The following is a 22,579-nucleotide window of genomic DNA, read 5'->3' as shown; positions in this document are numbered from 1 at the left end:
CTATGAGAAAGTGGAAGAAAAGACACCTAGAAGTAATCTGTACAAAACACTTGTAAAACCTTTCAATCACTGAATGTGTGGGCCGACTCAGACATGTCTGAGTCCATTGTTCACATTATCATTATATATATTTTAATGAATTCTATTGTTGACACATTACTAGCAATCAATTATTGCCAACTGACTCATGAGCAGCTGGTCACAGGCTCCATTTGAACACATTTATTCTTCTGGTGATTGGATGAAGAACCGCAAAGCATTCAAGAAATGAATGCAAAGAATGCCATTATCAGTGATTCTTGAGCATAATTTATGTTTTTCCAGTAAGGATGAAGATGAGAAACCATCACCTCCAATATCAGCAAACTAGTGGGCCCTTGTACAAGTTTGTACAAGCCTACAAGCCCACAGCTAAGTCCCTGCTGTATAGGCTTGCACAAACTGTACAAGGTCACCTTGTACTCTTTGTAAAGCTTGTGGGCTTGTGGATTTTCGACCACAAAGGCCAAAAGAAGTGTCACTAGACTGTATTATAAGTCACACAACATGTCACATCAGGTGATATTATTCACACATTATAATTTGCATTTCATAGGAATTGAACCCAAGACCTTAGCAATTACAAGTGTATCATAATAACCACTAAGCCACAAGACTATTGTTAAACCACATTAATGATAGCAATATATACCAAAGAAATGTCACATGACCAAATGCGAAAATTCTACTAAGTTGGATTATTTGACGAAATTTACGCTTGGCAGGTAAAAACCGTAAATGGGAATCTGCCGCGCCTGCTGCTGCTGACTAAGCGCGCCCATCCCGCCGGTTTTCTGCTTCTTTGTCGTCCCTTTCGTCCTTCAACGTCGAAAGACCAATCGTCGAACAGGTGCAACGGTACAGTGCAGTGGATAATATTAGTAGTCTGTTTGAATATAATAGTGAGCATGTTTTCAGACCGAAGTACTTGGGTTGATTTATGGATCACTTGAGCTTAGCACCAGTGACGTGAAAGGTCCACTGTACCGGTGGGTCCTCAGATTTACTGATTTACGACAGATTTACCAGATTTATGACCAACTTTGGGTGGTCCTGCACTTAACTCCTGCTTAACTCGCCTTAACCACCCAAAACTCAACTTACTTTGTCCATTCGGCCAACCATGGTGAGGACCAAGCTGAAATCGTGCAAAGGGCCTCCTTCCCCTCATGCTGCAGAGGCCAGCCCAAGGAAGCGACGGAAGGGGGCAGTGCCCACAGGAAATACCACCCTGCCGGCCATCAACAAAGTCAAGGAAAGGGCCAAGCAACAGCACAAGCATGCAAAGAAGACGCGTGAGAACTACAATGGGTATGTGGAACGAGGACAGACATGGCTGAAGGCACATTTTGCTACTAGCAGGGGGGCCGTGGCAAGCATGGATTCAGAGACCATGTCTATCAGTACTGATGCCTACGAGGATCCCACATTCAGAGATGCACTCGAGAGGATGCCCAACCAACATTCTGACAAGGCCCTCGCACTCCTCATCTCCTTCAAGTGTTTCCACGAGAACTGTGGCCAGAGCACATGCGACGGGACCTACTCAGCCTTCAAAAAATTCTGGGAGGAAGCGTGAGTGCCATATTTGTGTCAGTGAGTCTCATACTTATGATTTTTGACGGAATGTGCCACTGTCCAGGGATGGAGATACCTACCGTGGGAGGTGGCATTTCAATGAGGCACACCTATGCTGGGAAGGAAACCCCGCATCGTCAGCTGAGGTTCAAGACATCATCAAGTCTGTCAAGCACAAGACCAGCAGTGAGGGTGGGGACAGAACTCACTCCATTGCAATGTCAAAAGGATTCATGGATCGAATCCTGGCCTGGACCCACAAACTCTGCCCGCCGGAGACATTCCTTGGGCTTATGAGGTCAGTTCTGGCAGCAGATACGACGAGCATGGAACCCCTCACACTGGAATCGCGTGAATTGCTCACAAAGATGACGATGTACCAAGCATTTAGCACAACGGCCTGGAACCTGTGGACGAGGTCAGCTCACTCAATACAGACTGCTTGCTAAATTTTGAAGCAACCCATGGCAGGTGCTTCGAGCTCATCAAACTCAAACGGAAAGACTTGACCATCGATTTTTTCCAAGTTGGCACAACATTCACAAGATATCTAAATGGCGAGAAACTGTGCTCGAAGGACCTCCACACATATTTCAAGGTGTTTTTCTCCAACCGAAAAGGCTGGCAGCGGAGAGTAGACAAGGGCACGAAGGAATCAGACCTACGAAGTGAGTGCCTAGTTACACCAGTTGTCTGTCATACTAATTCGAACATTAACCTCCTGCTACCCTCATCATCAGGCAACCGGTACAAGCTCTACCCACAGCCAGACCTACCAGGCTGCGACTGCTTCTTCTGGCTCTTACTCTGGCTTACCTTTTTTGAAGTTGCCCACTATGGTCGAAAACTCGAGCCCAAAGACTATATCTTTCCTGCCATAGGTGCAAATGGCATTGTCCACTATGGTGAACCTATCTCGCATGACACTGTTCAAGCATGGATCGACGAAGCAACCACAGAAGCAGGAATCCCACGAGGCGCAGGTGACAACTTCACGACCCACACCTATCGACGTGGTGGTGCACAGTGGCGTTGGATGTTTGCACCTATCGGTCAGTGCTGGACTCTCGCGAGGGTCAGGTGGTGGGGTTCATGGGCAGAGAATGAGAATGTGAGTCTCAGACTGACTTGAGCTTTTCTGTTTCTGACAATGAATTACTTTTAGCGCGACACACTGATCCGGTATCTCCTCGACGAGCTCTCCACCTATGAAAACGACCATAGTGATGCCCTCTGTCCAACACAGCGTGAAGCTGATGCATCTCTGCTTGGAGAGCACTTGCTTGTCAAGCCCGTCTGCATCCAGGACCTCCAGTTGATGCATGAATGCATCTCAGCTGATGTTGTAGGTTTGCGGAGTGACCTACGCATCCTTGCAGCCACGCTCTACAACGGACAGCTGACTAACCTGCCCAACTCACCCAGCAGCACAGGCATGTGCAATGCTCCGCACTCGTCAATTCCGCTGTCCAACCCAGGCAACCCCTGCATCGTTCATCACTCGTCCCAGCCACCCAGCTCTGAGTCTCAGCCACACTGCCCTGCTATTCTCTCCTCCACTCTCCCACAGCCCTCTGCAGTCACTCAAATCACAGACGGCGGCATCGTTCAAGTTGGTTCCCACTCGCTAGTACTACCTGAGAAGGGACTTGTCATCCCTGATGTCCCAACACGACACCCTGATGGGACCCACACCCCCAGAGCTGCCTCTTGGAGACAGATTGTGAAGCACTGGACGGATGGTGACCCTAAGCACGGATTGCTACTTCCACTTTGAGATTGGCCGCCTGAGTGGATCCGCGGGAAGAACAAGAAGTTTTTTGCGATGAAGTACCACCAGCACTCAGTGATCGCACTGGAGTTTCTTGACCGGTGAGTTGATTTCATAATTTTCTGGCACACGAACTGCTCTCACTGTCCCCACCCATCATCATTCCATGCACACACACTAGGTTCAATGGACATGAGCCTGCATTCCTCGCCGCATATCCAGAGGCCACTGTGGGCCACACAGCTTTGCTTCGGGCAATCAACCGCGCGAAGAAGGAGCGCGGGGATATCATCCCTCGAAAGTAGTGAGTGATACTTCCCGCGCACGCTGCCAGTGACCTGCGCTGATGATTTTTAGACTCTTCTTTTTCTTTTTTCTCGGCACCAACACTTCAAAGTCCCTCCCTTTTTGTTGCCCAGCATGCCATTGGAGTCCCTCGTTAATTCAGGCCAAGTCTCGTAGGTCCCATCCAATTCTAATCATCTCAATGAGCTTGTTACACTACTACACTACCTACCAGTTACTGTTCCATACTGTACATCCTTGACACACGTCCCTAGCCCTAATGCTCAAGCCTTTCATTGATTCCCAGACTTGCCTCCCACCAGCACCAGCACGTCCATCCGTTTCTCCCCATCATCCATCCTCGTTCCCTCGCGACTTCGTCCTCTCGCTGTGTGTGCGCAGCACCCCAACCGCGGCGGGAAGGCGGGGTCACGTGACGTACACTACCGTATATGGCGAGCCAAGAGGTAAAATTTTCGACCTAAGTCAGTCTAGTCAATTATCACTACAACACTACCATTCTATTTACTACTACATAAATAAGACTATAGTAGCTTCAGATAGTTGCAATAGAATCATACACTAATTTACTCAATATATATCCTATTTAATTTTCACTCAGAGTCAATAAATCTTGTACAGTAAAGATTAATATATATTTCAACTATATTTTCAGTAATTACAAATTACAACAATATAGGGTAGGTTAAGGATAGTAGACACTATCAGTGGTGTGGTATTTGATTATGTGTCTGTGAAGTTTGTAAGACCTCTGGTGTCTTGTGGCACCTTGTGAAACCTTGTGATACCTGTGACGAAATTGCTAGTTTGCTGATGAGGCATGTTCTGGTTGACATTTTCTGGCATACTAGTATTTGATATATTAAAGCCAGGACATCAAGAGTGCGCTTACAACAACCCTTTGATGGATTGTTCAAGCATGGCTGAATGTGAGTTTTCTCTCATGCTGAGCTATCATACGGACAATTAAGATTTGTCTTGCAGACCTGGATGTCCTGTCAGTTCATGACTAGTGGAAGGATTGTAAAAGATTGAAGATGATGGACTCGCAGACAGCAGACAACTTCCGGTCATTAGACTTGGGGTTTTCATTGTCCGATAATGACTGCATGTTGGACATCCATGGTCAACCAGAGTCAGACATCTTGGATATGCAATTCCCCATCTTGTATGATGATGACTGGTCAGATGGTAAGATGTTGACCTAGGATTTCCTACAGAGTCAGAGGGTCCATTGGAAATGGAATGTCCTCCAGAGTCTGCTGATGATGTATTCAACATGGGATGTCTACTTGAGTCTGGAGATGATGGAGAATCACTTCATGCAGGGTTCAATATCAATCCTACACCTTACCCAGCGAACAGTTTGCCAAACCATCTTGACATCAGTGATCCCTCCGGCAACACAGGTATGTCGCTGCACTATATATCTAATAATTTGACTTGTTCATCTTTGTAAATAATCTTGAACTAGAATATGGGGCTCTGGAGATGAGGCTCAACATACATCCGGTAGATGATGTTCCAGACATAGGGAATAATATTCAATCAGAAGAAAATCCTTTAGAGATGGGTTTTGAGATGGATCCAGTGCATGATGCTCTGGATTAGTCATATATGTCTTTATTTTTTTCGGATATAAAACTATTCATGATTTAAATTCAGTGGTTGTCAGTCATTCAGATCCCATTGGATTTGTCATTCAGCGGGCTGTAGGCAATTTGCAGATGAATGCACCGGTTGGAGATTGATAGGGCTGGTAGTGCAATATCACTGGAAGAAACCTTTGTGAGACAGCAAGGTCTTGAATGCACTTAAGAGTTATTGCTGACATGTCGACTAATATCAAGACTACATTTGCATGTAGTGAGCTTTATAAGACACCTTTGCAGTTCTACTAGAGCACTTTGGCTCTGGATGGAAAATCTGGGCATCATGTCCTTTGGTTTTCCTGCCAGTGGCCTTTGCTGGGATAGGTGGTGTGGACACCTGATGTAGGACCAAATGCACGATTTTTAGACACATGGTGCGAAGGCAGCACAGTATCACCAAGATGATTACCAGTTGATTGAGCAGAACTGGTACCAGTATTGTCTTCTGACCATCTATTGCCCCCACCAGTCAGCTTGGATTTCTTAACTGATGGTCGAGAATCTTCCTCTGAATCAGATTGAACTAGACCAACCCTACCTCACTTCTTGGTTGATTTGGACTTTAAAAGTGGTGATGCAACCAGCATGGAATTCTTGACTGGTGGGCGAGGATCTTCCTGTTGCAATTCAGATTGAACTGTGCTAGCCCTATCTTGCTTTTTGGAGGGTTTGGACTTTGAAGGAGGTGAGCAGACAATGTGTTCCTCATTGCCTTTCTCATCTTCTTCCTTGTGTTCCTTGTCTTTCTCTCCCTCATCATCATCATCACACTCATCCTCCCCACTTGACTCCTGTCTCACCCTCCTGCAGGGCTTTCTGGTTGACTTTTTGACTGGTACTCTGGGTCTGGTATCTGAATTGTCGCCTGAGATTGTATCTACTGGTTCTTTCATCGTCTTGTCATTGTCTTCCCAGTGTTACAATAACATGCTGCCTTTACTCTATGTTCCCTCTTCACGACTTACTGACACAGCGGAACACTGTCAGAAGCCTAGAGCAGCCTGGATGCCACCAGATACCTAGAGCAGCATAGACCACTGTCTTGGCCTAAAAGGCCTCCCAATCTCATCATGATGGCTGTCCACCTCATGTAGAACTGGACCGACACATGCTGCCTCATGCATCAGAGACTCAGAGGCCGGACCCGCCTCATGTACTTATCTTAACTCAGATAGATCCATAGATACAGACTCCTCCTGAACCTTATAGGATAGACCTATATAGATTAGACACATGTCATTGTATTTCCCTACTTTGATATACTTGGTTTTCCCTTGAAACTCCTTTCAGTGTGACCTCTAGTCCCACTGTCTTGACCGCACTTCTAAGGCAAGCCGACACTACCTTAGCCATACATCCATTAGCCCTACAGCTTGACGAGCCACCACACTTACCAAGCTTGTCGGAGGATACCTTGGGCTTCATCTGAGCTAGAACTCATCCTGCTGTCTATGTATGACCACTAGACGATTAGCCATTCGGCTAGAGAAGGCTCGACCTATCCAAGACATAACACCTAGGCTTTGAATTCAAAGGTTGGACAAATCTTATCCTTCTGTCTCTGACGCCAAAACTCTAACAGCCAACCAAATCTTTGACGGATTGTCCATTTTTGTGCCGGTAGGTAAATACCTGGCTGCAACAAAGTCACCCGGAGCCTTCCTCACTGAGAACCAAGGAATAGACGCCTTTGGTTATTGGCTACAAAACCCTGAAAAATAGCTTCTTGGTCTATCAACTTTCCAGATGCATGATTTGTGAAACTGACTGTAGTGTTTTGTGAGAAATGTTCAGATAAGACACTTTTTACTCTCTAGGCTGAGATCTTCAATGTCCGGTATAACTGGAAGCCCATAGCTATCCACCTCCAAAGGATAATTGTCCTTCTTTCCCCCTTTCTTTCTGCTCTTCTTCACCTCCCACTCATTGTTGTTGTCATCATTATTCAGGTCAACATCTGGTATCACCCCCAAGTGTGATAAGTACTTGACTGAATGACACAAGATTTTGAAAAAGTAGCTCACTGAACTCTTCTCCAGCATAGGCATTCCACTGGGCTTGTAGTCCTTTGTATCTGTAAAATTATTGCCCTTCAGGCAATCTTTAGTGATTGAGTGTGAAAGTGGAACTCACACATTGATCCTCACTTCACCTTCCTCTGTTTTCCATGCTGATAATATGAATATCCTTATACCGGCCTGCTTCCATAACTTATTCGCCAGATCCTTCATCATACCAGGTGCTTTCTTCTTTACAAAGTCGGCCTAGATGCCTATAGGAGGAGCCTTGTCAGACCACTCAATCACAGTGTTCTGAGCTTCCTTCAGCTGCTCTTTAGATAGACTGGCCATGACTGCAGTGAGGGTTGACTGGTATCTTTCAATAAATATCTTTGATCCTGGCCTTGCTCTGGTCTTTTTGATGATCTCCTCCTTGCACAGTTATTCTATCACCGACCGGGATGTCCATCTCTGACCCAACTTGCTGGCTTCTTTTTGTGAGTCTTTTCAGGTCTCCAGTTATATAACCAGTCCTGGTATATCTTGATACATCATGATAAAAGTCAGTAATCATATATAGAATTAGAAAATCAACTATTCTTTGGGCTGTCTACTGATGAACTCAGTTGAATGAGGATATCGCAAAGCAGTTGAGGTCTTGGTAGAAGAAAGGATGTATGTGTATATCACAGTATTAGGTTACATAACCAATGTATATGACAGCAAAATGAACAAGAGATTGTCTGTCAGCGAGTCAACACTTGTCAATTGACATGATATCCTCAACATTCCATGTGTTTTTGGTGCACAGAATGTAGAGCAGTAAGAGCATATGGACTTAGACCTTTATCATATAGCATGTGAGCAGCATATAGCTATACTCTCAAATACTGCATACAGGCCCTGTGCAACTATACTTCATGACTTGCTTGAGTAAGTATCATCACAAATGCCTTTGGAGGCCAGCATGAATGTGGATATAAACAGCTGGTGTCCTGAAGCTCAAATAAGAGCTGGTTTATGTTAGTAGAATGAGTTATTTGGTTGGAACTGTTCTCTCGGAGCATGTTTCATAATGCCAGTGCCCTAACTGAAGTTAACCCAATGCATATTACTGCCAAACCCTCTTAATTAACTGGATTACTTCTCTGAGACCAAAGCCCGTGGCGCTGGTTAGAAAGAAGTATTTGAACCTTGAAATGTAACCTCTGGTCGACGTAGGTTTTCAAGTCAATTGTCATCTAACTTGAACATGAAATCCATACAACTTGGGATAATGACAGGATTACTGTGTTTAATAGATGATGCAACTATGGCAACCTCATCAACTCCAACATTAATATATCCTAAACAGGAATAATGTTCAATGACTAACAAGGGAAAATGTGGTAATCTCGACGGTTCAAATCTCCTGAAGTCTGGGATTGATGGAAGGCACTGCAGTGAAGTCATGTGCCTACCAGTCATCAAGTTTAAAGCACACTCCCTAGTCTAATGATCCTTTCCAGTGGTAGCATTAATATGGCAAAGACCAAACAAAAGAGAATCACATACATCCCTCCTATAAAGAAACGATTGGGTCATTTTAGGTAAAAGATTTGTGGTCTCCAAACAAAGTCAGTAATATCATCACCAACAAAATCTCCCTCAAAGCATCAATCTGGGTCCTCTGACATGCTCTATGAAGGTGCCAACTTTGACTTTGACCAAGGTGACATCCTCCAGCCTAAATTACCCAAATCTCTGGCAATTAGCAGTCGTCTTCATTTCTAGAGTCTGGATCTGACCAGATCATGCAGAGTTAGAATGCATATCTCCAGCAATGGAAGTGCAAGTTCAAGGACTATATAAACTTATATATGGTCTACAATGCATTTCTGGCTGGCTCATCCTGTAGCTAAGTTTCTTTCCAGAAAGTTGAAAGAGGCCATTAAGGGTGCTGTGGAGAGCAAACTTGCATTCCAACATCTCAGTGAGACAGCCCACCCTGACATGGTCATTCTTTGGGAGGCAGAGGAGGCACTGGCTCACGTGATCTGAGCAGAGGATCCTACAGCAATGGACATTTATGAGGTCCGGTTAGAAAAGGGTAAGTGTCAATTTTTACAGGTCATTCAACAGGTCTGATCACCAGTACATGGGCAGCTCCCATGAGAACACAGCAGGAGTTGCGCCTGCTGCAGGCTCAAAATCACCCTAAACATCTAGTTAATAACTCCCCCGGTCAATGAGAAGCTGCAACTTGGCTCGCAACCAGTCTCACCATAGAGGAATCCAAAATCTCTCTCTCTCTCTCTCTCTCTCTCTCTCTCTCTCTCTCTCTCTAGGGATGTGAAAAGGTTAGGGAAGTATCCCACAGATATGCAATTATTGAAAGTGGCCCAATACCACGACAAGCTTCATACTCACATCACATGCTTTCTCAAAATGGCACATACGTATCTTGGAGTTGAAGTTAATGTCAATGACCTGGATTTTCCTCTCAATATTGTTTGTAATTCACTTCATGACGATTGTGAAGATTACTCTGATCTTAACAATGATCACAATGTTGATCCAGATATACACAATACTTTCATATTTCAACCAGAGCTCACTGTCATACCCCTGCCATCCAACATTGGTCAGGTCAGGTGCAAGAAGTTAGGCCTTACCGATTTCATGAATGAAGAAATTACCCTCTGTGAACGCTAGGCCAATGACGCACTCCATGCCATTAGAGTTCGTTTGTGAGATAAAGCTGTTATATTCTGCAATACTGTCCGGTCAGCCAAGTCACAGGCTTCATCTATCAGGACATAGACTCAAGTTTGCTCAGTGCAAATAGCAGTGAATCTCAATGCCAGTATGAAGTCTCCAGAAGCACATTCCACTTCAAAAGCTCTTGCTGCCGGCCTCGCATGTTCAACAGATGTTTTTGTGCAGTTTCAAGCGCCTGGATAATCAACTTAGAGCCTGCAACACACCTGGAAAGGATTAAGACAGCACTTGCCTTATGAAGGTCTGCAATCGAAGCACCATCCGGTGGAGACGCAACAGCAGCGCAGACCTTCATGAGCTCCTCATCCAAGTCTGATGACAGGTTGTCAGAGTCAGAATCAAAGCTTGTGGAGCCGCTCTCTGTGACTTCAATATCCTCTGGTACATGTTGCTGAGACATGCTAAGAAAGTAAGAGCAAGGGGAAGGTTTGAGCTGTGAGTGCTGAGTTCAGTTTACACCATCCCTTATATCAATTCTGAACATGTGTCACACACTATTTAATTATGTAGTATATCGTAGTGCATTTGGTAGGGAGAACACATGTTATTCTGTATGCGCAACAATGAGGTGATCAATGATGAAGTCGCTGTTAATTTGAGGTAATAGCCCACCTTTAAGCAGGTCAAGATCACACAACATTGTGTACATTAAATTGTCGATGTGAGAATGGTACCAAATCAAGGGCAAGCAAAGAACACATGTTAATGGCCTCAGTAAAGAATACACAGCCTCATTGAATAGTACATGATGACAGCCTCACCGCAGGAGTGGCATCTGTGCGGGAGAACAATAGAGGAATGCAAAGGTTTGTCTGCCAATCAATGTTCTGGTTCATTTCCAAAAGGTACATGCTCCCTTCCTTAGATGGAAGGGTACAAGGATGTGGCCACACAATACAAATTTACTTGATATCAGGAATTCCCGAAGTGCTGAGCCAACTTTATCATCTGTAAGTGTTAGTTAGATGATCATTCACCTCTACAGTACACATTTCTATGTCTTCTATGTGTCTTATTGTGCCATCATACTCATGGTAAAGTGGCCCACTTCACTCCCATCTTAACATGGAGATGCAGAGAAAATCAAGGGCTGACGACCGGTGCCTGTAGCAGCACATTAGCAGTCGATATTATAAGACGTGCACCTTGACACTCACCTGCATATGGAGTGCTTGCACGACGAGACTGTCTATATCAGGACTCCTTGAACGACTGCTTCCTCTGTGGGATGACAGGCCATCAGGCTGAGTGTATATTCAATGATTCCTACGATCTATTCTCGATCCAGCAACAGAAGAATCAAGTGGTGATTCAGTCGGGAAAGAAGTCACAGGGTGAGATTCAAGAGACACAGTGACAGCAGTCGATGCAGGGATAGAGAATTGGAAAGGAGGCGCTACCTGAGTTGACAAAGTGATGGTGGGTTGGGGGACTGTGAGATTGAATGCAAAAACAGAGGACTGGAACTGAGATGCTGATGACAAGACTACTGTGGGAGTAGATGCAGCAGAATGAGGAGCATGAAGGACAGATGGACCCGCATTTACAGGACATGGACGGAATGCGGTATAGGGCTTGTATGATAGTGCACCCTCAACTTTTCTTCCAAGGTGAACTCAGTGCTATAGTAACAGTGGAGCTTGAGCCAATGATGCACCGCGGGTTGTGAAGCTGCAAAGATAACTATATATACAGGTCTGTCGAGCTGAATAATTGTCAAAATTATTGACATTGACATAATGCGGTGTAGCATACTCACAGCGGTCTTTCATAAAATTCATTCAGTTTAATAAATACCTTTGTTGTTGTCAGGGTATTGCTACAAGTAATCTGTATTTGTTTGTAAAAACAATAAGTAGGTCACGATCAGATGAGTTACTGACTAGGCTAAGAATACAACACAAAAAACAGTGCATTCAGTACCAAAGGAGTCGAGATACTCGAGATACCCGGTCAGGAGCAACACAAAAAGAAATCCTAATTCATTGTAGGTAATACTGACAGTAAGCGGGTATTCAAAACATGTATAGTGTAGTAGTGCATAATCAGAGTCAAGCGATGAAACACCAATCACCCGACAGAACATAGCAAATGGAACGTACAATTGCCAGCTTCAGCCATAAGAGCTACTTGAGTCCAAGTCCAACTCTGAGTTTGACCTTCGTCTCTTCCCAGTGCATGGTACCAGGGAGGGATATCGTGACTTCATGAAGAATTCCTGTGGCTTGTGCTTCTCATTGTCACTGAGAGTTTGCCATTTGGGAACCTCATAAGGAAGCTAAGTATTCATTGTGAGGTATTCATTGTAAATAGCTATGATCTTGGCATGTGACCTTGTGAGCTCCAGGCATGGGAATGTTTGGTCAAATACATCCTGCTCCTCATCAGCCATCAAAATGTACCGAAGAGCAAAGAGTTCAGCAAGTGCAAAGATAAGCCTGTCAAGTGCTTTGCGCCCAACAAACACATCCCCGGTGATTTGCCATCTCGAGATGAGAAAAGCTGATTTTGTGTTTGATCCAATCCCCTCTATCTCCTCAGCCTCAAAGACCTCTTCAATGAGTAGTGACCGAGTGAGGGTGGTCATATAACTCTCTGTGTACATCAAGGCGACCCAAAAAATGACATAAAAACTGTACTCGAGGTCATCCTCGATGGTGTGTGTGGAGTGTTTGTTTTCGACAAGGTTGGCAGACATGAATTGCCAGGTGCCCTTGGTGACACAAAACCTAGCACAAAAGTATAATGTGCATGTGATTTGTCGAGGACCCTGAATGCTGTGTAACTTTGCAAGATCCCAATCTATGAGAATGCCAACAACACCATGGATAACCACATTCCCAACACTGATGTCTCGATGTAACACGCCCGCCTTATTACATGCATTGTCATGGACTGTGGAAATGTAAATATGATGTGTGATGTGAGTTCCAAAACACGTACCAATCAGTGCATCACTAACAGCTTCAACAACTTGACAAGAGCTCATAAATTGTATCAATGGTTTGCCAACAAGATTGAGGGCTAGAGTGAGAGGCTCATGATGACATACCCATGAAGCATTTGCAAACTTCAAAGTTTGCATGCGTTGCTGAGGGAGAGATGGTACATCATGACATGCAATGCATGTCATAACATTGTGAACATTGGTGTCCTTCAAGAGTTTGTAAGTTACACCCTCTGGTAAGATGTCAGGCAATGCCACCCGCCAAAAGTCCTTGAACATGACAATTTTGTCATGGATGGGGTCAAATGCAGGACATGCACGTGTCCTATGGCCAACAGGCGAAAGACCATGGGGAACAGGTGCAGGAATAATCAGCCTGAATGAACCATCACCCTCGGCAGCAGGGATGATAACCGCAAACATGGGTGTGTTGGCATGAAGGTTAACCTCAACCGTGTGCGAATGGCCTCCTCAGAGCTAGTGGGTGTCACTGATGTATTGACACCACACAATGCAGGCGATGCTTGTGAAAAACGGCGGAAAAAGTTGGCTAAGTGTGGATATTTGTTGTAATCGAAGGTGCAAGTGACAATGGCTCCTTCCATGTCCCATCTGATGATACAAGCGAAATTTTGCATACTCAGGACCAAGAAAATGTGGGGATGGTATTGGGTGCCAAGTTGGGCTGCAGTGTAGCTTGTGATTTGCCCTAATGTGTCCATGCCTTTTATGGTCTGGTTGATAAAGGAGAATCTGCCAACATCTGAGTGGAGAGGAGGGTCACAAAAGGCATCATGGATGGCATCCCACTTGAATTTGATGATAACTTCTGTGGTAGAAACATTGCAGCCGTGCGATGTTCCATCAGCATATACATTGATGTCCGGCTTGACAGTGAATGAGAATGTTGAAGAAATATTTGTGTCTTGAGAGTTGGAAGTATCAACAAATGATAAAGCGGGGCCAAATGATTGTATGGTGGCAATCTGAAACATCAAAGTTAGACTATCAGCAATCCCAATGTGATAGTCATGGAGGCTCACAAATGGTTCATAAGCCTGCACCTCATTTCTGACACATATTGTGCTATCAAATGTACCACTTTTGAAAGTTAAAGCAGGGAGATCTGGTATCTCCGAAGTCGGTAGGAACTCCTCAAGAAATTCCTGGACAGGCATCGGGCCAATGCAATGACCTTTCATCTCTGCGCCCATGGCATTGACTGTGAGATTCCGGCAATGTGCATTGGTTGTCCAAGGCAATTTTGTGGAACTACCCTGTTTGAAAGGAGTGTCAGTGATTGTAGGAGTGAGCTGGGTATTTTGCAAGTCCCTGGTGGGAGACTGTGGGCAAGAGGCGTGCGATTGGTTAGTTCCAGACACTAACACTTTTAGTTCGGCGACCATCACCACCACCGTTACAGTGACATCATGTGATGTCACAGGGCCAAATCGGGTAATTCTGTCATGTTTGAAATTTTCACTAATGCATGAGAGACGTGTCTCGATATTCACGCGTCATATGCAATATAAGAAGGTAGAAACATGTGTGTATTGATTCCTAAGTAGTACTATGCAATTGGAAGCAATAAAATCCACGAAAACATCAAGTAGCAAGTGTAAGAATGCAAAATCATAGCGAGTGAGAGTGAGCTTGCAATTGTGAAAGCATGCGAAGGAACAAAAAAAAAACTAGACAGAAGTACAAGCTTTCTTCGCATTTACAACACCAGCATTATTAGTCTTCCGCTTGCGAGAACTGGACCCAACTTGAACATTTTCCTTCTCACCCTCAAAAAGAGGCATAAGCCATTGCGCCATCGGAATATTTGCATCTTCCTGTTCGAGAGCAGTCAGCGTGAAGGAGGTGAGGATCTGCGCAGGGAGAGGATGTCCAATGAGCTTCTCTGGGTGCGCATACTGAGGATGGACTTCTTCAAGATGCTGGATCATGTTGTAATGCCAAACAGCGTCAATGAAGGGAGCAACAGTGCGACTTTTCTTGCCGGTGACGGGCGCCAAAAACGGGTGACATAACTCGCATTTGAGAGAGACATTGCCACAGGGCCTGTTGTTCGAGCCAATGTCGGCATTTGGGTACTGGAATGTGTGGGCATAAGGGCAGGATGATTCGACCTTCGAAACGGCACCACTGTTTGTGATTTTGATTCGAATCTTGCATTCCTGGTGGCCTGATCGTCCGCAGAATCCACATGGCTGATGAAGACCGACCTAAAACATCAAAGTCAACACTTGACACTATACAATTATGACACGACTTACCTGTTGCTTCAGATTATTGTTGATGCTCGTTACACCACGAGACGCTCTCAATATGTGGATGCCGACATGTGCACGCATCGAATCTGTCTTGTTCCCACATAGCGGACATTCTGATGATGGGCCAGATTCACTGGCAGCAAGTCGTTTGCTCGCCTCGATACAAATGATACCTGCCGAACCTATGTAATTATATTAGTAGCATGACAAATATAAGAAAAATTGAAACTTACCATCGGGAAGAGTGTAAGGAAACATGGAAGGATCAGAAGGGGTAGGGATGTGGAGGATATTCTTGATGCTAATTGAATGCCCGCAGGCATTGCGCCAAAGAGTGTCGCATGCGAGAGAGAGAGCCAACTCTTCAATTATCCACGTGTTCCCGAGATTATTCAATGCGAAAAACTTGTCGGAATTGATGTCATTGCGCATGCGGACACACGTCGTCTCGGGGTTAACAAGCTCTACCAGAAGCCCTGGTGCAGTGATTTCGACAACCTTTTCTGTTGTTTGCTTGATGCCTTGGATCTCTGAGCGCGTTTTGACATAATCTCCCATCCAGAGCCAGGAGCACTGTTCAACAGGTTGGTGTGTGGGGATCAACGTTAAGATTTGGCCAGTGAGTTTGACGTCGGGAGTGCAAACATTTGAGGCAAGAATATGATGACAGGTAATGCTGTGATGTTCAATTGACGTAGAACAGACAAGTGCAATAGTAAGTGTGAGGTTAATGCGGATGATTGTGAGGAAAATATCGCCAATGATGAATGTATTGCCACCAGTGATCGACCTCCCTGGGAGCTCACATCAACGATTAACCTTGGTGAAACTGATGCTATAAACTCGCTCCTGTCTATTGAGAGACTTCGCAATGAAATGCTTGTTGAGCAACCATCGACAGATTGTCTCCTTGTAGATGTACTTCCCATAGACAAGAAGGTAATCATCAGGATTAATCCCAGGGCCACTAACGAGAGCTGGAGTATCAGGATGTGATGTTGATGGAATGGTAGGGTCATGGTCAATGTTCGGGCTTCCGAATGCAACATCGTGAGTAAGAGCTTCCTCCAGGGTAAGAACATCCTTGTCTAGCTCAGGCTCCTCTTCAACACTGGTAGGACCTGCCACCAGTAGTAGTGACTCGCTTGAAACCGCAGTATTGGGAAAGGAAGTAGAATTCGTGCTCAACTCAACACCTTCAACATCCGATATCCCTAAGTACTTGTTTGCCCCCCAGGGCCGCATAAGGTCACAGCCATCCTGGGAAAAAAACTCGTTGAATGCGCAGCAGACCGCAGACATATGGGCATCTGTGAGCACGGTCAATGCCTTATCACAACCATCCTTCCATGCTGAGGGAAGGTCGCAATGTGACACAACCACATCTCCAACCCACGAATATGATTGAGTCCTTCAACGCGGGTGATTTTGAGTCGTCACGAGCCAGACTCAAGGTCTGGGTGTTTCTTGAAAACAGTATCAATATCCTTGGCGGCGCCGATGCGATCAAGTGCCTGTGAATAGTTCATGTCAGAATTATGCTGGCCTCTCATCCGTGTGATACCAAATTCAATTGCACGAGGGACATCTTGGGGGTCATCTGGATTCAGAAGCTTGAGGATGGAAGCCTCATCTTGATTGGGTAGCCATGAGAGATAGCGAGCGAGCACTGCGCTGTTGATAGTATGACCATTGACAAGTTTCATTCCCTTGCGGCTCTTTGCAGGGGAAATCAGCTACAACTATGCAGTTTATTGATACAGGTATCTAAAATTACTCTAAGGTACTTGTAACCACCACCTCCACCAAGTTACCAAAAGATTTGGTGAAGATTTGAAAGTGCTGTTGAGAAGTTCAGACGACAACATGCTCTAACACCAAAGTGGCTGAGATTAAGGTTTTTGCTTACGGTAAGCAAAGTGTTGGTGTTTCAGGTTTCTCCATTGTACGCCTCTTGACTGTGGGGATCCCTGCGGTGTAGTCATTGTCATACAGATTGATCATGATCATGAGCGCAACCCTGTAGCTCAACATGGCCTAAAAACGGATCAATGAATATCAGTGTCTTTCTCATGATATATTTTTGGCTATATGTGTCCATATAGTATGGACCATTGTGCTTGAGCTTGAGCCATTGTACATAACATCTAATCATAAGTCAAGAGCTACTATGTATATGTATGTGTCAGGGGTATCGTATAGATGGTGGGGGAAAAGAAAGATGTTAAAGATAATCTCAGGGTTTATATGGTGAACCAGAAATTCCCAGTTTAATTCTCTGGCAGCCCGGTCATTTTCACATGATGTTCTTGCAATAGTCTGCTTTGCCGATGGTGTACTATAGTATATAGTATGTGCTCAGTATCAAATGTTTGTGTGTATCAATGTGATTTACTTCATAATGAATCTGGTTATGTAAGTGACTGGGGATCATCGGGAGTGTCTATGGTATAACTAATGGAATTTGAAGCTACAATCAAATATTTTGTGTCATAAATGAAAAAAGTATCAGAGTGTGAGTGAGGAGAATCAGTGGACACTTGAGTATTGGAGTGAGTTTGAGTTGGGATGTATTGGTAACGTGAGAGGACACTTGGTGAGTTCAAAAGTAGCAGTGTGGTAGTATAGGAGTGGGTATGAGTGGGTATGTCACACACAAATACTACTAGATATAATGACCAATATCCAAATGGTAGGGGTATTCAGGGCGACAAAAGGCAGCTTCCAGCTTCTGGCACTCTGATAGTGTCATGTCTCCAGGCCTAAGACAAACATTTTTGACATGCTGGAAGACTTGTAACCAAGGATTGCAGCGGAACTAAGTACAAAACATGAGTTAATGCAAAATTGTTTCATATATGACACTCACCAAGGGGTGTTGATTTGAATACTTGTACCAGTGTGGTAAGATAAATAGTAAGCTTCTTTGCTGGAATTGTTCGATTGTCAACATCCAATGTGACATCAAAACTTTCAGAAATTAGTGATCCATCATAAAAATTTAGTTGCAGACTATCAATGGCGACAAACTGCTGAGATTGCTGACAAGTAATTGGATGTTGATGCCAGAAAAGTGGTGTCAAGCTGCAAATCAAGGGTTTGAATGCATTGAGGCATGTGAACCTTGGCTAGTAGGGACACTAGGTACCAATATGGTCCAGATAGAGTGCATAAGTATGCATGGGAATATGGGGGATATCCATGTTCAATGGGGAGCCAGGCTCGCCTGTGCAATGATCCATACTGTGAAGCCAGAGCTGATGAACCTCATGCCGTGTCAAAACTCAACCAGGGCAGTGGTAGGGCACTTGGATTCAACAGACAAAAACCAAAGTTGTGTAAGGTTAATGTCATGCATCATCACAGTCCACTGAAAGGCACTCAATGATGTGTGTGTAAGAGTGAGGTCAGTCAGTGAAGGGTTTTGCAAGGAGAGATGTTAAGATGGGGGTGAAGTGGGCCGCTTCTAGAGGCTACTGAGAGACCAGAAGAGATCAGACTAGAGTCCAGAGTAAGTTGCCAAAAAGGCAGGAAGCACTGGACTCTGAGATGTGGGCGACATATGGTAAACAAATGTAAACAGACAAGCCACAATCAAAGATTAAGTAATAACTCGACCTAGGGACATCCTAGGGAGGTCAGGAAGTCATGTAAATGGTAAGTAAAGTGTCAGGAATAATACTATGAGTATGAAGGCACAATAAGACACATAAAAGACATAGAAATATGTACTGTAGAGGTGAATGATCATATAACTAACAACATGGGGAAATGCGGGATTGTAGTGTGGTTTCCTATGAGAGCAACCACATTGTGGTTCCAGGCTGGAGGCAATATCAAGGACCAGCTGATCAACATTCCGTAGCCTTTGTACAGCAGATTCATCCCCCCAAGACTCTCCAATTTACCAAGGAAAAGGGTTATGATGTTAGGCCCGGAGACATTGTGACTGTCGCCCATAGGCCAGAGTTCCAGAAAGGGGTTGTGCAAACTGTGGACTTTCCAAATGCACACCTGACTCTGATATCCAAGGGTGATTGCTCACTCATAAGTGTCATTCCCCTCAAATGAAATGTCTCTGAGTTATAACAGGTCAATGTCCCTATCAAATTCATCATGAAAGTATTGAACACAAATCTGGACTCATTCAGCAACATCATTGGGAAAGAAGTCTTCATTATTGGAGGTGCATGAAAAGGTTATCACACCTGAGACACAGCCAAATGAGTACCTGCAACAGATCCCATTCAAATTGAGGAACAAATTATAAATTTTTAAAATGGAATATCACTCCTCAAGATTCATGATCAAAGCCTGAAAAGGTCCATAATTAGATTTAGTGCCAAATTTGTACTCAAATAGGGAATATGTATGAACACAATTGCTGAATTTGTTGGCATGGATCTGCCTTATTGTTCAATGTATGATACGACAATGAAAATGACAGGTATGTGTTATCTGCAAGATTCATATATCATATATGAATGGTAGATATACTACACAAACAAATATTTAATATATTTAAACTCTGTTCAAAATTTGATAATGGAACATAGTATGGTAATGTTTGGTATGCAAAGGAGGAAAAAATTGTTGAATTGTCTATGGATATGTCTGAATTTGAATTTTGACAAACATCCTGAAAATATGCATGAGTCATATCAGTGGGGCACTGTCAAAACCCAGGCTGAGTTCCATTCACTATTTAAGCCCCTACAATGCTGTTACGTATTGTGATTACAGATCAATAATTGTACATGTATCACCATGTTTAGAGTTTCTTCTGCTCAGTTTCAAGATATTCTCCTGGCATTACCGTAGTACATGCTGCTTCATCATTAGCATTGATGTCACAATTTTTGATAAATGTTGACTCACCTATCCTAGAGACTGGTTTGAAGCCCCTTGAGGTTGTGCTCAGTGCAGTTCCCAGTGTTCGGACTGTACATGTCACACCATTCACGATGTGACATGCAATTGCAGATAGTATGAGATAGTCATCTATTATTTGGCCCTGATATTGACATGTCGTTTACAGATCGTCACACTGTGAATCATCCCACTTACTATGTTATTGCCACCGCCATTGGTCTGAGTTTGTGCCATTGACCTTTGCTTACACTTCATGATCTCATCAACATTGATGCCTAGCAGTGCAGCTTGAAGTGCAATATGCATGCGCTCGCGCGCCTGCTTAGTACGGGGATCCTGTGTGTCGAGGTGACATTGTAGATACTTGTCAGTGTGTCTCTGCAAGCCGCAAACAAGTCTTCTTTCCCCAGGAGACTCGTGCTCACCCTCAACAATGTTTTCTGCTGGACAACAGTGAGGGGCCCCACCTTACACTAAAGTAAGCTACAGTGAATATCAGAAGTGGGTTTGCTAACCTCGTCATCTTCCATAGTGGTGTCTACACATCCATATGTCCCACTGGCCGAATGCAGGGGTGGGTCAATATCCATAGCTGACCCTGTGCAGGTGTTCTGACATCTTTCAGTTAGAATGAATTATTGGTCAGGGACCAACTCACAATGTTCTGGCTACATTGTTGAGTCTCAGTCCTATAAGACATCAAGGATGCCTTGATCCCCCGCTCAAGTTCCTGGTTCTCATGTGCTTCAAGAGATCTGGGGGAGCGTGGTGAAGCTCTGGTATATCGTTGGACCCGCCTGGTGCATGCACTGTGCATGCGAGAAGGTAGGTTAGTACTCATTATGATAAAAGCTAATCATTTGTCTTTCTTCCTTCATTACATAAATCAGATGGGACAGTTATTGTGTCATTGTCTTTGTATAACATCGATCACCTCTCACTATGAATATTATCTCCTGTTGTAGTAAGTTTATTGTTAGATGACCAAGGTTGACACTTTGTATTGTGTTGTCCGTTGTCATCAGTAGCTCCATTCCTTATTGTTGTTGATCATGTATATTTAATCTTAGTCCAAATGAACGAGTATCTCCTTGTCGAAACAATTGAATGATTCAACCACTTGGAGCCTTATGACTCTTGATATGTAACAGACGTGTTCATTCTTAAACACGTCAACACATCAGATCACTCCCATTTTTATGCACCATCAACTATGAACATATGTATTTTTCCTTCGTGGGGACTTATTCTCATTGATGCTCCCAAAGTTTTCAAACAAATTTACAATGACATGCCATACCAAGGAGGTAAATGCATTGGCTGTGAGCATGCAGGGGGTGTTGTGTCTTACTGGAGGTAATGAATCATATAATGGCCTTTCTTGTGCTGACTATCATGAATAGGGAATGACGCCCGCATTGCTCTGTGGAGCCTTGTATGCGCAGTAGAAGGCATGAGGACAAGATGTGGGAGATTAGAAAATGGGTGATGCACGGGTTTATATACCTGCGGATAATCACAAGTAATTCTCCTTGACCAAAGAAGGTAAGATTAAATGCGACGATGACGCCAACGTAGGTAGATATGATCCCCAACGAGTGATTCTCCTTGACCGAAGAAGGTAAGATTAAATGCGACGATGACGTCGACGTAGGTAGATAAGACCCCCGAGGGTTTGATGACCAGGCAGGTTCGTTCCTGAGGCCCATTTCTAGTTTGGTAGTTCCGCTCCTCGGTTTACGAGTGAGCAGGGCTCATAACCTTTTATAACTAGATATAATGTTAGCCCTCAGTGCTGGTGGAACAGACTGAGTTTGTTAAATACCTAGATATAACGTTAGCCTAAGAGGTCGTTAATATCTGCGGCGGTTCGAGTAAATATAATGGCTTACCCTCAGTGCTGGTGGAACAGACTGAGGGAAGGTGAGAACGCGAAATGGTATAAGTATTATGGTTCGAATTCCAAAGTCCAAGGTCCGCTTATGACGTCGATACGCATAGCGTCGACACAGTACGGTAACCCAATCTACTCAATCTTCCCTCAAAACTACTTCCTTCAAGAGCCCCTTCAGCTCTTGTCTCTAGTACAACTTTTTTAGGTGCTCGTTGCACCTAAGTCTACCTCGATCGTAGGACAAGACAGTCCTTACTTTGAGCTTAGTGACTTTGCAGACATCTATCTTAGAAGTCACGTGACACACATGTCTGTGATATCTGCCAACTTGTTGTCGCCAGTCTCACTTGCTATACCAGACCCTTCCAGTTACATCATGAATATTAGTGGACAACGCCCCTCTTAGGGCTCCATATAACAGACCTATTTGAGTGTGTAACAGAATCAAAGGTGTGCTAGGCTGGGTGAGATCGATGATGAA

General features: G+C 44.2%; 8 protein-coding genes across 8 annotated transcripts; 2 read left to right on the top strand and 6 right to left on the bottom strand.

Annotated features, from left to right (window-relative positions):
• Window positions 1-1,162: 1,162 nt before the first annotated feature.
• On the top strand, window positions 1,163-4,144 carry HD556DRAFT_1306914 (uncharacterized protein; the record flags this gene model as incomplete). Its single annotated transcript, XM_041299974.1, has 8 exons — window positions 1,163-1,614; window positions 1,682-2,035; window positions 2,089-2,285; window positions 2,358-2,728; window positions 2,783-3,359; window positions 3,396-3,489; window positions 3,570-3,692; window positions 3,997-4,144. The coding sequence occupies 8 exons, from the start codon at window positions 1,163-1,165 to the stop codon at window positions 4,142-4,144; spliced, it is 2,316 nt and encodes a 771-aa protein (XP_041162091.1).
• A 590-nt stretch (window positions 4,145-4,734) lies between these two features.
• HD556DRAFT_1441426 (uncharacterized protein) lies at window positions 4,735-5,305 on the top strand (the record flags this gene model as incomplete). The annotated part of the gene is made up of 3 exons (XM_041306300.1): window positions 4,735-4,885; window positions 4,915-5,103; window positions 5,169-5,305. 3 exons carry the CDS (start codon window positions 4,735-4,737, stop codon window positions 5,303-5,305), a joined length of 477 nt encoding a protein of 158 aa, XP_041162090.1.
• Window positions 5,306-5,627: 322 nt separating this feature from the next.
• Window positions 5,628-7,697, bottom strand: HD556DRAFT_1306913 (uncharacterized protein; the record flags this gene model as incomplete). The annotated part of the gene is made up of 8 exons (XM_041299973.1): window positions 5,628-5,799; window positions 5,890-6,253; window positions 6,312-6,337; window positions 6,741-6,795; window positions 7,157-7,303; window positions 7,371-7,420; window positions 7,480-7,610; window positions 7,653-7,697. The coding sequence occupies 8 exons, from the start codon at window positions 7,695-7,697 to the stop codon at window positions 5,628-5,630; spliced, it is 990 nt and encodes a 329-aa protein (XP_041162089.1).
• A 2,485-nt stretch (window positions 7,698-10,182) lies between these two features.
• Window positions 10,183-10,506, bottom strand: HD556DRAFT_1441423 (uncharacterized protein; the record flags this gene model as incomplete). The annotated part of the gene is made up of 1 exon (XM_041306299.1): window positions 10,183-10,506. One exon carries the CDS (start codon window positions 10,504-10,506, stop codon window positions 10,183-10,185), a length of 324 nt encoding a protein of 107 aa, XP_041162088.1.
• Window positions 10,507-11,189: 683 nt separating this feature from the next.
• HD556DRAFT_1441422 (uncharacterized protein) lies at window positions 11,190-11,660 on the bottom strand (the record flags this gene model as incomplete). The annotated part of the gene is made up of 4 exons (XM_041306298.1): window positions 11,190-11,210; window positions 11,264-11,350; window positions 11,399-11,595; window positions 11,654-11,660. 4 exons carry the CDS (start codon window positions 11,658-11,660, stop codon window positions 11,190-11,192), a joined length of 312 nt encoding a protein of 103 aa, XP_041162087.1.
• A 724-nt stretch (window positions 11,661-12,384) lies between these two features.
• HD556DRAFT_1441421 (uncharacterized protein) lies at window positions 12,385-14,267 on the bottom strand (the record flags this gene model as incomplete). Its single annotated transcript, XM_041306297.1, has 4 exons — window positions 12,385-13,001; window positions 13,050-13,429; window positions 13,501-14,039; window positions 14,097-14,267. 4 exons carry the CDS (start codon window positions 14,265-14,267, stop codon window positions 12,385-12,387), a joined length of 1,707 nt encoding a protein of 568 aa, XP_041162086.1.
• Window positions 14,268-14,744: 477 nt separating this feature from the next.
• HD556DRAFT_1441420 (uncharacterized protein) lies at window positions 14,745-17,366 on the bottom strand (the record flags this gene model as incomplete). Its single annotated transcript, XM_041306296.1, has 7 exons — window positions 14,745-15,284; window positions 15,336-15,514; window positions 15,566-16,126; window positions 16,163-16,743; window positions 16,782-17,068; window positions 17,120-17,174; window positions 17,242-17,366. The coding sequence occupies 7 exons, from the start codon at window positions 17,364-17,366 to the stop codon at window positions 14,745-14,747; spliced, it is 2,328 nt and encodes a 775-aa protein (XP_041162085.1).
• Window positions 17,367-20,103: 2,737 nt separating this feature from the next.
• On the bottom strand, window positions 20,104-21,659 carry HD556DRAFT_1306909 (uncharacterized protein; the record flags this gene model as incomplete). The annotated part of the gene is made up of 7 exons (XM_041299972.1): window positions 20,104-20,159; window positions 20,211-20,346; window positions 20,400-20,540; window positions 20,630-20,677; window positions 20,720-20,815; window positions 20,863-21,013; window positions 21,556-21,659. 7 exons carry the CDS (start codon window positions 21,657-21,659, stop codon window positions 20,104-20,106), a joined length of 732 nt encoding a protein of 243 aa, XP_041162084.1.
• Between the last annotated feature and the right edge of the window lie 920 nt (window positions 21,660-22,579).

Source organism: Suillus plorans (genome assembly GCF_016647745.1).
Source record: "Suillus plorans strain S12 chromosome Unknown HD556scaffold_18, whole genome shotgun sequence".
Taxonomy (NCBI): domain Eukaryota; kingdom Fungi; phylum Basidiomycota; class Agaricomycetes; order Boletales; family Suillaceae; genus Suillus; species Suillus plorans.
The sequence above is the reverse complement of the archived record's forward strand: the minus strand, read 5'-3'. Positions and strand labels throughout refer to the sequence as shown.